Source organism: Fusarium oxysporum, chromosome II (genome assembly GCF_013085055.1).
Source record: "Fusarium oxysporum Fo47 chromosome II, complete sequence".
Lineage (NCBI taxonomy): Eukaryota > Fungi > Ascomycota > Sordariomycetes > Hypocreales > Nectriaceae > Fusarium > Fusarium oxysporum.
In genome coordinates this window covers 4,311,838-4,327,401 of record NC_072841.1, presented here as the reverse complement: position 1 = coordinate 4,327,401, position 15,564 = coordinate 4,311,838, and the positions used below count along the sequence as shown (strand labels likewise).

The 15,564-nt window shown below is 49.1% G+C and overlaps 5 protein-coding genes across 5 annotated transcripts; 3 read left to right on the top strand and 2 right to left on the bottom strand.

Annotated features, from left to right (window-relative positions):
* Positions 1 to 937: 937 nt before the first annotated feature.
* FOBCDRAFT_197463 (uncharacterized protein) lies at positions 938 to 7,080 on the bottom strand (the record flags this gene model as incomplete). Its single annotated transcript, XM_031174507.2, has 2 exons — positions 938 to 1,512; positions 1,563 to 7,080. The coding sequence occupies 2 exons, from the start codon at positions 7,078 to 7,080 to the stop codon at positions 938 to 940; spliced, it is 6,093 nt and encodes a 2,030-aa protein (XP_031051292.2).
* A 3,619-nt stretch (positions 7,081 to 10,699) lies between these two features.
* FOBCDRAFT_269836 (necrosis inducing protein-domain-containing protein) lies at positions 10,700 to 11,455 on the top strand (the record flags this gene model as incomplete). The annotated part of the gene is made up of 2 exons (XM_031174506.2): positions 10,700 to 10,923; positions 10,972 to 11,455. 2 exons carry the CDS (start codon positions 10,700 to 10,702, stop codon positions 11,453 to 11,455), a joined length of 708 nt encoding a protein of 235 aa, XP_031051291.2.
* A 980-nt stretch (positions 11,456 to 12,435) lies between these two features.
* On the top strand, positions 12,436 to 13,281 carry FOBCDRAFT_197461 (acyl-CoA N-acyltransferase; the record flags this gene model as incomplete). Its single annotated transcript, XM_031174505.2, has 1 exon — positions 12,436 to 13,281. One exon carries the CDS (start codon positions 12,436 to 12,438, stop codon positions 13,279 to 13,281), a length of 846 nt encoding a protein of 281 aa, XP_031051290.2.
* A 73-nt stretch (positions 13,282 to 13,354) lies between these two features.
* On the bottom strand, positions 13,355 to 14,520 carry FOBCDRAFT_18203 (ribosomal protein S7 domain-containing protein). Its single transcript, XM_031174504.3, has 3 exons — positions 14,274 to 14,520; positions 14,010 to 14,193; positions 13,355 to 13,930 (listed from the first exon to the last, which is right to left on the bottom strand). Exons 1-3 carry the CDS (start codon positions 14,411 to 14,413, stop codon positions 13,613 to 13,615), a joined length of 642 nt encoding a protein of 213 aa, XP_031051289.1. The 5' UTR covers positions 14,414 to 14,520; the 3' UTR covers positions 13,355 to 13,612.
* A 134-nt stretch (positions 14,521 to 14,654) lies between these two features.
* FOBCDRAFT_18195 (ribosomal protein S25) lies at positions 14,655 to 15,321 on the top strand. Its single transcript, XM_031174503.3, has 4 exons — positions 14,655 to 14,760; positions 14,840 to 14,877; positions 14,934 to 15,157; positions 15,237 to 15,321. The coding sequence occupies exons 1-4, from the start codon at positions 14,758 to 14,760 to the stop codon at positions 15,260 to 15,262; spliced, it is 291 nt and encodes a 96-aa protein (XP_031051288.1). The 5' UTR covers positions 14,655 to 14,757; the 3' UTR covers positions 15,263 to 15,321.
* Positions 15,322 to 15,564: the final 243 nt, after the last annotated feature.

Genomic DNA, 15,564 nt, shown 5'->3' with positions numbered 1-15,564 from the left:
AGGAATGACAGCACACCGTGGGACTAACCCATGACTGTTTACTTCATGGCAAGGGGCAAGAGATGTCCTGGGAAACATAGGAAGGTGACAGCTACAGGCCGGGAAACTTAACGTCGTCTATTTGCAGACAAACTGGGCTCCATAACAGGATTGGTGTGAGCACCTGATATGTGTGTCCTAGTATTTAACAAAGAAACCAATACGACATTGATTGTTGTGCCTCGCACGAGTCCTTGCCATAAAGATATCATTCTATCAAGATAAACTTTCTATACATAAGCCCAAGTCAGGGGCCCAGGCTGTTCACACAAGACACAGTAGAATGAATTATCAAGTCTCGATGCCGCACAGGCTCTAGACGTAAATTGTACAAGTGTGCTGCAAGCACACACACACACAGCTCCCTATGGCCTGCCATAACTAGGCATAAATAATATCCTAGGTATCCATAACACCAAGCTTACATGACGGAAATAGTCTGCGAAAAAAGTTAAGAAACAAATGAATGCGAAGAGGTCTTTTTGTGGCGAAGCAGGCAACATCAGTGAGGGAAAACAAGCCAGAAGAAAACAAAATATAAAAAAGAAAAGAGCACGTCTCGGCTTGTCGTCAGGAGAGCAGCGAGGTATCAGCACATTGTATATCCATCCTTTCTCCCTAGTTCACGCGTCGTCTCCGTCCTCAAGGTGATCCAACCTTGGGTGCTCTAGTTGTGATTACACATCTTCTTTCCCTCTAACCCCCTTTTCAGGTAGAACAACATTCATAAAAGAATCAGAAATACAAAGGAAGGGTATAAGAGGAACCTGTATAGGTCGGTCCGTTCATGTTTCCACCGTCTCATATCGGTGTTCGGAGAGTCTTCGTCCTCTCAGTATCGGGACGCCTTATTGTCGAACCCTACGTTGTAGCGGCCAAAATAAGCCCGGAAGTAGTCCTACTCCTCGTCCAGACTTCCCATCATGCCATTGCCTTTGCTGCCCTTGCGACCAAGCTTTAGCATGCTGAATCTCTTGCGGACACTGCCCTTCTTGCTAGGGATCTTGTTCTCGACAGCCTTTTCGTTGCCGCCACCGAATTGCTGGTCGAAGCTCCCTCGGCTGTTAAACCCTCCCGGAGACTCAGGATGCTTCTCGTCATGAGATTGAGTGCGGAAAAAGCTATGCCGACGGTTGTGTTCTTTGCTTTGACTTCGGCTTAAGGAGCGGCTCAGGTTGCTCGCTGTTTCAATGTCAACAGCGGGCTCCTCAGGCTCAGTTGGCAACTCGGGTTCCTTCTTCTTGCTGCCACCAAGGAAACTGAGTCTTGTGCCTCGTTTTGAGACGGGCCTAATGACTGAAGCTTCCTCTGTGGTAACGCCGTTCACCGAAACCCCAATATTCTTATGTTTGGGGCTGGCCTCAGAAGAACGAGACGATCGTCTCCAAGTAGGAGAAGGTGTTGCAACCATTTCGCGTTGAGGCTGAGGAGGCGTGAAGTGTGCGATTTCCGATGCAAATGTACTCTCAAAGACTATAAGAAATTAGTTGTCTGAAACAGCCTGTGGTTAAAGTCCAACTTACACCTATGAAGCTCCTCATATCTACTGTTGAGAATTTCATTGGGACTTCGGGCGAACATGGCAAGGCACCTCTTGATCATGATAGCATGGTCGACGAGTGCCATCTTAATAGCGCTGTCTTGGGGTGTCAGTTCTACCTCTGATGCTTCCTGGTCCTCATCCTCGTCAGCATCATCGTTAACTTCCTTGGGCTCTGGCAGCAGTTGGCGGTAACAGGCTACACTACTTTCGGAAGTTGGGTTGACAGAAACGCTCACTGCATCGAGAAGAAGTTGAGCATGATCCCCGTTACCGTCAGCAACTCGATGCTCAAGGGCAGTCATTTCTTGGGTTTTGCGGACAATCCGCTCCAAGGCTGTCTCATGGGCGCTGAGTCTAATTTCCTGCGTGTCAACAACTTCGCTGCGACGAAGTATAGTAGGGAAAGCATCAGCAGTTGTGAAAACTAGTTTCTCGGCAGAGTGCTCCTTAACAGGGCCATTTGTATTGCGTCGTGTGGAGATAGAAAAGGTCTGAGGATGAGATGATAAAAGAAAATCCCGAATTACTTGTGGCACTCGTGCGCGCTGGAAGACATGATGGCTGAGGTCGCGATGAGGAGTGACAGCTGAGATAACCAGGAACTGGCCTTCAACGTCATCAACATCGCCCCCAGTGACAATTTGAGCAGCTGGATACTGCTCTTGCATGCGGTCTGTAAAAGCGGAAGCGCGTTCGCTTGGAGATCCCTCGTATATATACTCCTTGTCTCTGAGGTTAGCGTGGAATCCAAGTCCCTTGTAGACAACCTTGAAGTATTTGGGAACGAGTTTGTCACTTTTGGAGATGGTCTCATATATCGTTGCGATCGCTCGTTCAGTCCTGGCCAGCTTGGAGAAATCGAAGATGTTGGTCTCGTACTGTGTTTGTAGTTCTTTATATGCTGCCAAAGCATGGCTCCATGACTCTCCCTCTTCAAAGTATTTGATCATGTCGAAGTAGAGTCTCTCTTTTCGCTCAAACTGAGTCTGTGCCGGAAATTCCGGGTCGGGCAGAGCAGAGGTCTGGCTAGCCGGATCCCACTCATACAGATCAGCATGCAGCCGTAGGGCCAAACCAGCTTCTGTGTGGTTCCGCAATTCGGCTTGCAGGTCTGCAAGCTGGTGCACATAGCGAACAAAGATCTCCTCCTTTTGCATATCGCGAAGGAATTCCATAAGCCGCAAACGATTAATGAGATGTGTTGCTTCGCCAGTATCCTCACTACTGTGAACTGCAACCAGGAGGTCGAGAAACTCATCTATAGTTCCAACGAACTCACGTAGAGCTGTGTACAACGGTTCGTCGGGAATTTCTGCCAAGGGCTCAAAACGTTCAAGTAGCTCGGGTATAAACAGTTTCTGGAGGGTGCTCTCAGTCAAAGGCTTCTCCTTGAAGAACAGATCCAATCGATCGATTGTCTCTGTCTGAATGATCGATAGATCCTCGCTCAAGGTCCATTCGCTGACAATCATAGTCTGTAGCACTTCGACAGCCATTCTTCGGAGACCTTCATGCACGCTGAGGCACAACTCGACGATAGGACCAACGAGTGCCGGTACATATTGAACTTGATATCCTCCCATCTTTGAGAGATTGTATCGGCTTCGTTCATCAGGAGTAGTCTCCCATCCGATCGCCTCCCAAGTGCGACGAAGGAGCTCAGCACCATGTTCTCGAACATCCCCCGCAATCTTCCACACTGCTCTTCGCTTCTGCTCAGGGAACGTCTCTAACGCGAGAGATGTACTGCCCACGAGTTTAAGGAGTGTGGTAAAGAAGAGCTTCCATAGCTCAGTATTAAAGCTCTCTGCTTCCTCTGGGTCGGGAAGGAAAGCTTCTAGCATTGTACCAGCGAGATACTCAAGTGTCCGCATAGTCGATTTGTGATGATGTATGTGTACACTCAACCAGCCCAGGGGATATGCTTCTCCCTTCAGTATGCTCATGTGTACCCTAAGAAGATTCTCTAATAGAGTAGTCAAGTCGTCCTCGGCAAGCTCCAGTTGCATGCCTGAGGGTGAATTAGATATTGCGGACAAAATAGCAGAAAGCTCGACCAAGGCTTCATCGAACTGAAGGTCTTCATTAACAGGTTTAGTAGGGAAAGGGTAGGACGATGGGAAAAGAAGAGAAAGGCGGTCTTTTGGCGTGCGGGGAGCAGCAAGAATCGCCAGGTAAGAATCGATTATTTTCGGAATGTGGTCCGGAATTTCTGAGCCGAGATAGTCGATCTGGCTCGCCAATATAGAACAGCATAGACGGATCTGGTCTCTCCATTGGTCGGTCACCTCTTCAGAATGACCCCAGTGAGGAGTGATCCATCGAACAGTGTTGGTGCTGAGGGCTAATTTTTGGTCAGGGTGGGCAAATAAGTCCAGCTTGCCATAATTGATAATCAGGACAAGCTTATACAGAACAAGTTTGCCCTTGACGTCTGTGCACGAGTCCATAAAGTCAATGGCAATATGCAATATTTCCTCTGTGGTCAGCAACCCAGCAAGTTCTGGTAGCCATGTGTGGAAATGCTGGACGGCGAGCGTCTGGGTTCCAACAAGTGCAGGGGCAGAGTTGCGCATCATCGCGTCAAGAGCCTTAAAGATGGCGCGGAGCTCGCGTGTAAAACCGGTGGTGTTGGATGTGATACCGATGCCAGCTTCTTTCTCCTTCTGCTGGGTTCTAGCATGTGTGATAAATTTAAGGATGTGCCTGACAACCTTGAAAGTAGCACGCAGCTTTCGGGCGGTCTCGGGCTCTGTTGGGTTCTGAAGGAGTCGTGTAAAAGATCGCATTAGACATGGAGTCGCAAAGGGGTAATTGAATTGGTTCTCGGCATACTGATCAACCAATGGGCCTAGGTTGAATCTTCGGTCATGTACAATGCCTAATACTCTGACCAAGGCAGTGAAGACAAGATCCTCAAATTCATGACTTCCGGAGTACTCCACGAGGATTCCGAATAGACCATCAAGCACATCGCTGAGCAGCTTAACCACTTCGATTTCAGGCACAAAAATGAGTTGCCTAAGTACACCTGGAACCTCCTCTCGCTGAAGGTCTCGCCACTTCAAGAGTCCTAGGATCACTCTGTCCTGTGAGAACCTTGTGCTGCAGAGATAGGTATCGATACGGAGCACAGCGAGGGGGCCAGTGACTTCCGCAGGATGGTCATCTTTGCCTTGCGGGCTCCACGAGAGCGACAGATACCCGCCTTTTCCAGTTGGCCCAGGTTGTGCGGTAGAGGTATGCTCATCTATCTTATAAAGCAGCAGACCGTGTAAACCATCCCTTATGAATGCCCCCTGGTCCCACAACGGCATGTGACCAATGGCAAATGGGGGGTTGGGCATATCAGAAACAAACATGACAACATGAGCTTGTGGGACTTCGTTAGGGGCCAGAGCAAGACGCAGTGTCTGATTCCAGGGCTCTCCTCGTTCCGTAGCTATCGATTTGAATGTGCTCAAAGCTTCTGTGTTGGAGGAGGCAAAGATACAGTTCTCAATTCGCTCTCCGGAGGTCTTTCTAACCTCGAGGGTTATCTGGAGGTTGTTTCCATGAACACTAGAGGGCATGGCCGTTGCGCTACCACCAAATCGAGACAGCAGGTTCTGTTTTCCCAGGGCAGCGTCAGTTAAGGTTAAGTAGATGTCAGAGCGAGGTCTTGTAGGGGCTCCGGAGAATCCCATCTTGCTTGTCTTTGTCACGCCTGAGAGCATCGTTGGAGTGGATTTTATGAGGATGTCAGCGTCTGAGTGATTAAAACTCTTGAGCTGAAGCTGCAATCGCTCACCCCTTCGGGACTTTTCATAGTGTCCAGAAGGGCTGTCCAATAATTCCTTGACCAGCGGATCCCAATCATCACCAGCATCCTTTTCGCCTGCATGCCTCGAAGATGTCGACCAGATATTAACAAGATGTTCGACCTCGTCATCTTGCTTCATGATTGGATTTAATCTTAGAACACCAAGGCCGATTGTGCGATCCGCAATCTGCACTCCATCTGGCGGGCTGCCAGTTTTTGAGCCTGCTGTACTTGGAGGTCCGGTGCCTTCTCGACTTTCGGCGCCGCTTGTTGAAAGTCGTTCGTCATTTTGCTCGGCAACGGCGTCCATCCGTGTCACAGGTGACCCTCTTGAAATGCCAGATCTTGAGCTCTTACCACCCCACATGAGGCTCCGTCTTGTTGACTTCATTCCGCCTGAAGATGTCGGTTTCATGTTGTCCCTCGAGTATGGAGCCGTTGGACCGGTGCCTGAGCGCGAGAGAGGCTGAGAGGGTATAATCTGCTGAGATGCTAGCACTTTGACAACCAGGAAGAGCTCTGTTTCTGCTGAAGGAACATCGCCCACGTCTTGTGAGGATAAATCTGTGAAAAGAGTCTTCGTCTGGGCATGCTTGGCCAGGTTGACGATTGTGCCCCCGGCAGGGATTTTTACTGTAAATCCTTCTGAAAGAGTAGTAGGCTGACCATATTGAGGTTTGCTGACGAGGTAAAAAACCAGTGAGGTCTCTTCAATCGAGGCACCGGCGAAGCCCTTGATGTCGACCATGAGATGGTGTAAAGCAGTCAATTCGACAAGGGACTGTGGGGGCTCATCCAATAGACTCATCACAGACTGCAACTTGGTGACTTTGACAATACAATCGTCGGCTGTTAAGACCCTTCCCCGAGCTTCAGGGTCTCGCACAATAACTTCACCTCCACATAATTTATTCACCCTAACCAAGTCCCAGACGGTCCTTTCACGTAAACGATCGTATTCGTGTGCAGTAAGAACGTTATACAGAAACTGTTGCCGATGTAAGTTGAGGCCTGTAATAAGCTGAGAAAGTTGATCCAGTCGACTATATTGTCGGGAGAGTAGGAGCTCATGGAGGTTGGTGGAATGCCATTCTCGAAGACATGAGGCGATCTCGTCTATTAAGGGTTCCGATAGCGAAGTTGGTGTCTCGTCTCCGATCTTGAGCATTGGTACGGGTGCAGCAGGGCGTGGAGCGTTGGGATCTCTATCCACGGGTATTGATAGGCTTCCCAGGGTGCCATTGGGAAGTTCCTTGAAGGGCGTTCTGCCTTTGCTCGAGATCGTTGACCTATTTCCATCTTTTCGGCTCTTGCGCGCTGAAATGTTCGTCACACCACTCTTGGCACTATCACTCGCGCGAGGCATATCACCATCCAAAGCTGGGCCATCGCTTGCTGCATCTTCGTTTTCATCACCCTCTTCGGGCTCTCCTAGCATCTCGCGAACCTCAACACAGCTTCGTGGGAAAATTCCGCTGAACACACGCGCCTCGAGTGTCTGGCCCTTGACAGAAGTCAGGCCAGCCAGCAGACTGGGAGGCGCTACGAGGTAGCCGCGCAGCCAGTTGCCGTCTGGTGTCTCTTCGATAATGTAGAGCTCATCGCCAATCTCGAGGGGAAGGTCGGCGGGACTCGAAGCTGGGAAAGGGTAGGTCGCGACGGCGAACGCGATGCGGGGAAGAGGCTGCCAGGGCATTGAATATCGTAGGGGACTGGTGCAGCTTATCGAAGAGTTCACAGCCGCCAGAGCTGGCGTATAGTTGGAGGTTTCGCAGCTGGGGGTCGGCAGCGGCAAGAGGTGGGTATAAGCTTTAACGGTTCGAGAGAAGGTCGGGTCAGGAGGTTATGAGTAGGGCGGTTGGTCTTTGTTGCACTACTGAACTCATCAAGAATTCAGATATCGGGAGCGCAGTGCCAGGAGCTGTCGTTAAACGTGTGCCCCGTTAATCAATCGCGGGCTCATGGATCTCGAAATTGGTCCCTGCAGCGCAGTTCCGAGAAGGACAGGATATGATATGGCGTTGAACAGGCGTAGGCACAGGCACAAGATAGCGAGGGTTTGGCTCGTGGTTAGTCGATTTTTGTTCGAATGCGCCGAGTTGATCCAAAACGAGCGTTGTTGCTGAGTGAGCTGTTCAGTTTGGTTGGCAGGTCGCTCAAATCAAATTCGAACCCCCTGAGCAAACGCGAAATAGCTTGCGGCGGGTTTTGGCAAGGGTTCTAGATCGAGGGGTGGCCTCAGCCTTTTCGCGGGATGAATATGGATGGATGTTGGTTCGAGCGTAGGCTGCGAATGGAATAGGCAAGACAGGGTCGCCAAAAAGGGCAAAAGGAACGTCAAAGAATTGCCAGAAGAGAAGGGGACAATAAGAGAGAGTTGCTATTGTTGGATTGAAAGGGTAAAGTGCTAAATGGCACAAGTGATGAAACCAACGTTGAGATGGATCGTTATGTGCTAAAAGAGTCAAGAAAGTTGGGCTACAAGGGCTAGCATGATACCGTTCCAGGCCTCGGGAGGGGACAGAATGCGCCGGCTCTAGTCAAGGTCTGTAACAGTACCAACATATCTCTTACTGCATATATGGATCTCAATGTACTGGTCTAACAGATGTGAAGAATAATTGCTTTTTGAGCTTCTAGGATCATGCCCAATCTCAATTCCATCCCGTCTCCACTAGTGTCTGCGGTATGTGCTGCAAGTTAATGAGGTTGTGGATCGACAACCCATGAATTTGGGGATTAGATGCAACTCGAGATTCTAGACGTGAAGAAAAGAAACGGGGCGGAATTAGCCATTAACATCAACGTACCGCTCCCCTGGAGACCTGCAGCCCTCTTTGCCCATTTTGCTCACGCTGCATGGGCGCCGTCTTACACACCACCAAGGTAACATTAATGAGACGACATCCTCAGCAACCTAAAAGCTTCTACGAATCCGTGCAAATTCTAATACGATAAATATTCAGATCAGACGAAATGCGAAATGTGCCCGGTTATCGAGTTGGCTCGTGCCAGTATAACCCACTCTCATCGACGGCCCGCGTACAAATCGTCTAGTACCTTACGCATCTATCTCCATCTATATGCAGGGTTCGCATTAACATTCCCAACCTCTGGCCCTTGGTCTATCATCAGCATGAATCATCGTGCAGATTTGATGCCCTTGCTTTATTCGGGTTCCACTGCCTGCCCAGACAGCCAGACTGCTATTGCATCGTGTGATATTCAAGCCACCGACTTTGATCAAAGGAATGCCCTGTCTTACATGATAGCCTCAAAGGGCCAACCAACCGCCAGCAACCAACTGGCCGGACATAACCGGAATCATATTTTCGGTGGTACAAAGACACCAATACTTCACCCACCTTCTGCCAGAGCGTCAAACCAGTTTGAGCGAACTCTCTCTTCGAGGGTAACCCGATGACCCAAAGTGAACAACTACCCTGCCATGTTGGAATTTTAAGCCTCCAATTCTGAGACAACCCACGGAACTCAGATCCGTGGTGAGAATGCTTTATACCATCCTTGCGTCAACCCTGCATTAGGCTCAAAACTCAGCTATGTACCACGGTTAACCTCATCCTGCATGAGTGGCTTATGGTTTACAAAGAGGCGTGACTTTGGTATCGTAGATTCAGTGCCACCACAAGCATCTAAAACATTCATAGCTGCTTACTCTGAAAACTTAGTCAAATCAGGACGAGCTATTTACCCAGTGAAGCTGCTCGTCTTCATCTTTTTATTTAAACACGTTGCACCCAGGATAGTGGGTATTCAAAACATAACGGCCTTTGTCAGGTGTGATATCAACATGTTCGCAATGACTCAATCATGCCAATACACACAATTTCAATGGAGCTTGAAACTACAGCGACACAAACTGCTATTTCTAGTTGGAAGGAATTTCCGTTCGAGATCGAAGCTTCATTGCATGTCTTCATTACATGTGTGATATGTGGAAGAAGAAATACTCAAGTTTGATATACTCAGTTACCCTGGACCAGTCTCTACAGAACTCTGAACACCTCTACATGCTGGGTCCAGTAATACAGAGCTTGACAAATTTGTTTAGCGACAGCATGTATATGACTGTAGCTATCAGGTGTGGCGAGTTGTGCCTTTGCTCTTTATTAACTATTGGTTTTTTTTTTTTTTTTCCCTTGCCGTCAGCCTTGTACGAGGCCATCGAGCTTTTTAACTTTTCTACAAAGGCTTAAACAGTGAGACCCCTATAGCAGGCCATCATCGCAGAATCCAAAATCATATAAGGTTCATCTGCCTCAACCTTGCGTACGAGAACAGATAAAGTGAAATCAGTGAAAAAGCAGTGGTTTAAACTGGGGATTAACTATTGGTTTATGACTGCCGACTCAGGTTCAAATACCAAGCCTGACGGGTGTATTTACCTCATGTATGAGTACCTATGCAGCCCTGCATTCATTCAACACGCGTTTCTTCGAGCGTCCTCGGACTTAAAGAAACGTCAATGATGCCATCGGATCCGTAGTAGCGAAGGGTTTAAATCCCAATAGCAGCAAAAAGATAGATATTGGAATTGCCGGGGTGTTTAAGTACAGCCGCCGGGTAGTTCCTCTATTATCGGCAGTCGACCATTGAATAATATCAAGACCCATGTCCTTAAGAGGAGAACCGCCGGGGGCAAACACCCACCTGACAACCACGTCAAGTTGATCTATCCCCAATCAGATCCTTTACTACACCACGGGCTTCTGATCGTCGGTACTCAGACAAATTAGGATGGGGAACCAACCACCTTAGAGATACACCATGACAACACCCCATGAAACTTCTGACTTCGCATGTTATGTCAGGGCAATCGTTCCAACTTGCAGAAGAGGATAGTCAACTCACTTATCTTCTGAACGTTCTTGAGTCTTATTCTAGCGCCTTACTGAATCAACTCACAAATAACACCATAGCCCATTCACCTCATAATCAGAGCAAACCCCCACACTGCAAGCTTCTCTCCAAGACTATGCGTTCGGCCATAATTCCCAATAAGGCAGCCCAAAGCACAACGTCCACGCTACGACCGGGGATTTCTATATAACCCGCCAATTCAATGTTCTCATACAGCCTCGTGCCATCATAGGCCCTGCGGTTTAACGTAGTATCTCAGGCGGAGGTCCAAGAACGGCCAACTATAAGTTGGCAGTTTCCCAGCTGAAATATTGACCTCCGAGTCTTTGATCACCAGGCCAGAGCTACCGCCACATACCTGATATATTGTCCACTTCCAAGTATGCCTACCCCCTTATATCATCTGCCACTGAATACTGACTCCCGCTAGCAAGATGGTGCTCATTACTCAACTTCTATCGGGCCTTGCCCTTGCTTCTGGCATCCTTGCATCACCTATCGAGCGTCGTGCTGTTATTAACCACGATGCTGTCGTTGGGTTTCCGCAAACAGTTCCATCCAATACAGCTGGCTCACTCTATCTGAAGTACAAGCCTTACCTCAAGGTCTTCAACGGATGTGTGCCGTTCCCCGCGGTTGATAGTAATGGAAACACTGGGTATGTTAAGTTTAGATGTCCTTGGACTGGGGCTAACTTCGTTGTTAGTGGAGGCCTAGCCACGAGTGGCTCATCTAATGGAGGTTGCAGTAGCAGTCCCGGCCAGGTCTACGTACGAGGCGGGACTTACAATGGCCGCTACGGCATTATGTATTCTTGGTATATGCCAAAGGATTCACCCTCTCCCGGACTAGGACATCGCCATGACTGGGAAAACGCGGTGATATGGCTGTCTGGTGAAAGCACAAGTGCTACAGTTGTTGGCATGGCAGTTTCTCAACATGGAGGATATGACAAGAGAACTTCTGGTACATTCTCCGGAAACAGTCCCTTAGTGGGCTATACTGCCATCTGGCCCACCAATCACCAAATGATCTTCACCAACGACCAAGGTGGCCAGCAGCCGCTGATTGCCTGGGAGAGTTTGACCGCTGCGGCTCGTACAGCTTTGACAAACACTGACTTCGGCAGTGCCAACGTCCCCTTCAAGGACGGAAGCTTTGAGTCAAATCTGGACAAGGCAGCTGTCTGAAACCTCACGCAGATTCTCATGTGTGCAAGAGATGTGCTGAAAGGGGATTGACAACGGTTCAAAGCCTCTAATCTGACAGATTCCTAATACACACGTGTTAATCGACAGCATAAGTCGGTATTCGCATAACGAATATCCTCTCAAAGAACTACATGTTGTTGCCTCATAATTGACCCTGCGTTGTTGTTAATGTGATGGTTGTTCGCCACTCTTTCTACCCATCCAATTACAAGTATCGGAAAGCAACCTGCCAGTGAGAAGCTTCTTCACACCAATGAAACAGCCAACGACACTCACGAAATACGGTGGGCCGTTGACGGAACAAGCATGTGGGCCTTTTATCGTCGAAATAGATTCTCTGCGTGTTAGTTAAGCTCAAGCAGGGGTCCACCCAAAACAACAGAATGTGGTGATGACCTCTGGTAATCGCTGTAAAACCCTCTCGCACAATTCAAAGATACCCTGAAGTGGCGAGCAGATGCACGGTACGTTTGCCATTTTAAACCAATCGGCAATCCACGTTTGTTTTCGGCCATAGATGTTATCAGTGAAACTACCTACTCAACTTCAGGATTGATTCGCCGCACATAGCTCGGTTTTGCTATGACCCCCGCGCTGTGGATTGACATCATATTTGATGAGTGTATCTGAGATTACTATCAACCACGCCGCCATCTTTGAGATCGACTTCTCGATTTTTTTTTTTTTAAATTCTTATTATCCCTTCCTCAAATTAGCCGAACTCAGCTGCAACAATTCATAGGTGCCTGCATCACCTGCCTTACCTTTTAGTCTTGCGCTTGCAATACACTTGGTGTTCTGTCATCTCGACGCATTCATGTCATTTCGTCTGCACGCTGCAGAGACATTTCCCACAATTACCACCTTCACCGATCTTACAATTTAGCCATACGTTGATCAAGTGCTACCTTCAAATCATACCAAAGAATATACCGAGCTACAACAAAGAAACAAGCAAAATGGGGACACCGTTCATCAGTCTCCTCGAGCCTAGCAAGCTTGACGGATACAAACGCGGAGCGCCTCTCGAGGAGCAGCCATCGTCGATTTCACAGACTTTCCTGGATGCCATGGAAGTTCGCGAGCAAGTCTTTGTTAAGGAGCAAAATGTTCCGGCCGAGAATGAAGTTGATGACGATGATCCTCGTTCGTGCCACTGGGTTGTCTACGCCAGCGTCAACAAGGTCGAAGAGCTGGAGGTTCGCAATGAAGAGGGAAATGTGATACAACCTCGGAAGAGCTCGACACGCTCAACACCGATCGGAACCATCAGACTGGTACCGTTTCCTCACGACCCACACCCAGAGGACGGGGGTAAATACTGGAATGGGATTCTCCAAGACGATAATGGTAGCCAGAATGGACACAAGAATGGGCACAAGAAGATGAAGGCATCGTCGGGGATCAAGCCATATATCAAAGACCGGAAGACGACATTCCACAATGGCCAAGAGCCGTATGTAAAACTAGGACGACTGGCAGTGATCAAAGAGTTCCGAGGACATGGCATCTCTGGACTTCTCGTTAATACAGTGCTCAGCTGGCTGAAAGCTCACCCGTCATACTTCAATCCCAACATCAAAGAAGTCGGCCTCGAACATCTCAATCCAGTCGGAGATGTCATGGTGATTCCCCAGTGGTCAGGACTCGTCTGCGTCCACGCGCAGAAGCAGGTGGTACAGCTTTGGAAGAAATGGGGATTTGAGATAGATGAGGAGATGGGCACCTGGTGGGAAGAGGGTATGCCTCATGTTGGTATGTTTCAGCGCTTGGAGATTTCAGAGAAGATATCCCGTCTAGATTAGTTGCTCTCTATTCCCCAAAACAAGTCAACCATGGCACTGCAGTGAGTTGAGAAGGGAAAGACAAAAAGTTGAGTTTTTTTCTCCAGAGACGAGACAGTCAGTTAAGTCGAACATGGAAAACCATAGAATTATAAACACAGACAGCTTTTGCTTATACATTGAATTTTAGTTCATTCACCTCTAAGGGAGCTCGACTTTTATTGAATCTAGAGCCACCTAAGAAAATCCCTAGCCGCGTTCCCAGACCCGATGAACGCAAAATGCAATTCTTGAAAGAAGCCGGAACACGCCAAAGCCAACCCTTCCAATCATGATACCGCCGTTGCACCTTTTATCGGTTGCTCTTGGCCACACGCTCCAACTCATCCTTCTTCTTGATAGCGTAAGAGTTGCTGGAACCCTTGGCAGCGTTGATCAGCTCCTCAGCAAGGCACTCAGCAATGGACTTGACGTTGCGGAAAGAGGCCTCGCGAGCACCAGTGGTGAGGAGAGAGATAGCCTGGTTAACTCGGCGGAGGGGAGAGACATCAACGGCTTGTCGTCGGACGGTACCGGCGGAACCAATTCGGGTAGAGTCTTCGCGAGGACCGCAGTTGACGATGGCGTCGACAGCGACCTGGATGGGGTTCTGATCGGTCATGAGGTGGATCTACCCCTGGTGTTAGCACTCTGTAAAGGCCAAGAAAAAAAAAATCCCCCCCTTCGTGGGCTTCTTAGGTTGGACGTACGATCTCGAAGGCGTGGGCGACAATTCGGACAGCCATGAGCTTCTTTCCGTTGTTGCGGCCGTGGTGCATCAGAGAGTTGGTCAATCGCTCAATGATGGGGCAGTTGGCCTTGCGGAATCGCTTTGTAGCATAACGGCCAGCAGTGTGGGTGACGTAGACGGGGTTTCGCAGGGAAATGTAGTCACTATTCGTAGGCCATCCGTCAGCATCCCGTTGCGCATAAGTCAAGTTTTTGAAGATAACTTCTTCAGAGTCAAAACGTACGTCAGGGAGATGTCGCGGACCTCGACATCGTAGTCCCACTTGTTGAAGAGCTTGACATTGCCAACCTCCTTGACAACATCCTTGGGGAGCACCTCATAGAGGGCGGAGTTCTCGACCTCGATCTCGCCGGCGTCAGACATTTTGGCTGTTGCAGTGGTCTCGGGACTGACGGGCTGCGGTTAGTACAGTTGTGATCGAAGTGGGAGGGAGTTCGAAATCGAAGTTTACAATGTGGGCGCAACTGAGATTCGAGAGAGACGATGGGAGGGCAGAATGTGCTTAGAGTGGGGCGAGTGCAACCAATCAGGGCAACTACCCGCCTCGGGTCAGGGTCGCACCTTCTTTTTTCTTAGGGCTCGGCTGCCCTGCAACATCTCGGGTGGCTCTTTCCACTTTCCAATCGCGCAGTGTCAATCGAGCGAGGTCTTCGGATTGAACACCACACTTTGTCTTGTCCAACCCAGACAACAGCACATCAGACAAAATGGTAAGTCCATGATGATGCCCTCCCTCTGCTGAGGCGGCGGACTTTACAAACATGAATTTTTGACTGACTTCGACATCAGGCCCCCGCCGCTGGAGCAAAGAAGCAAAAGAAGAAGTGGTATGTATAAGGCGTACCGTCATCGACGATGTTCAGAAACTTACGCATCTCCAAAGGTCCAAGGGAAAGGTCAAGGACAAGGCCCAACACGCCGTCGTTCTCGACAAGACCACCTCTGAGAAGCTCTACAAGGATGTGCAGTCTTACCGTCTCGTCACCATTGCCACCCTCGTCGACCGAATGAAGATCAACGGCTCTCTGGCACGACAGTGCCTTGCCGACCTCGAGGAGAAGGGCATCATCAAGCCTGTGGTCACTCACAGCAAGATGAAGATCTACAGTATGGCCTCCTCCCCCTTCTCGCACGAACATTCTGGCCCCGATGCGCTGTATTCGACCAACTGCTAACATGACTCCAGCCCGTGCCGTCGGTGGTTCTGACTAAATGCAATGAACGATAACTTTGAGTCTCACGATTGTGCGTCTGGGCGGCCTGGACGATAGACAGGCCGCATGGTCGGAGGGTGTTGCAAGGCGAAAAACAAAAGCCTGGTTTAGGACGCTATTCATGCTCGGTTAAGCATTGGGACGGAATCGCTTTAGCACACATGGCAACGGAATGAAAAATCTTCGAAACGACCAAACTATAGTTCCTTGTGATGTACAACCATGTGTCCCGATAGTATGGGGAGAGCTACTACTGTCTTATTTTCCACAACCATTCTGCAACTACTTAATGTTTGATAG

What these genes read in the sequence shown, in the direction of transcription:
- FOBCDRAFT_18203 (XM_031174504.3), bottom strand. Translation starts at nt 14,413, where the DNA reads ATGTCTGACGCCGGCGAGATCGAGGTCGAGAACTCCGCCCTCTATGAG. An exon ending in GTCCGCGACATCTCCCTGAC is followed by an intron (nt 14,194 to 14,273) that starts GTACGTTTTGAC and finishes GCCTACGAATAG; the next exon opens with TGACTACATTTCCCTGCGAA. An exon ending in TCGCCCACGCCTTCGAGATC is followed by an intron (nt 13,931 to 14,009) that starts GTACGTCCAACC and finishes CACCAGGGGTAG; the next exon opens with ATCCACCTCATGACCGATCA.
- FOBCDRAFT_18195 (XM_031174503.3), top strand. An exon ending in AAGAAGCAAAAGAAGAAGTG is followed by an intron (nt 14,878 to 14,933) that starts GTATGTATAAGG and finishes GCATCTCCAAAG; the next exon opens with GTCCAAGGGAAAGGTCAAGG. An exon ending in CAGCAAGATGAAGATCTACA is followed by an intron (nt 15,158 to 15,236) that starts GTATGGCCTCCT and finishes ACATGACTCCAG; the next exon opens with CCCGTGCCGTCGGTGGTTCT.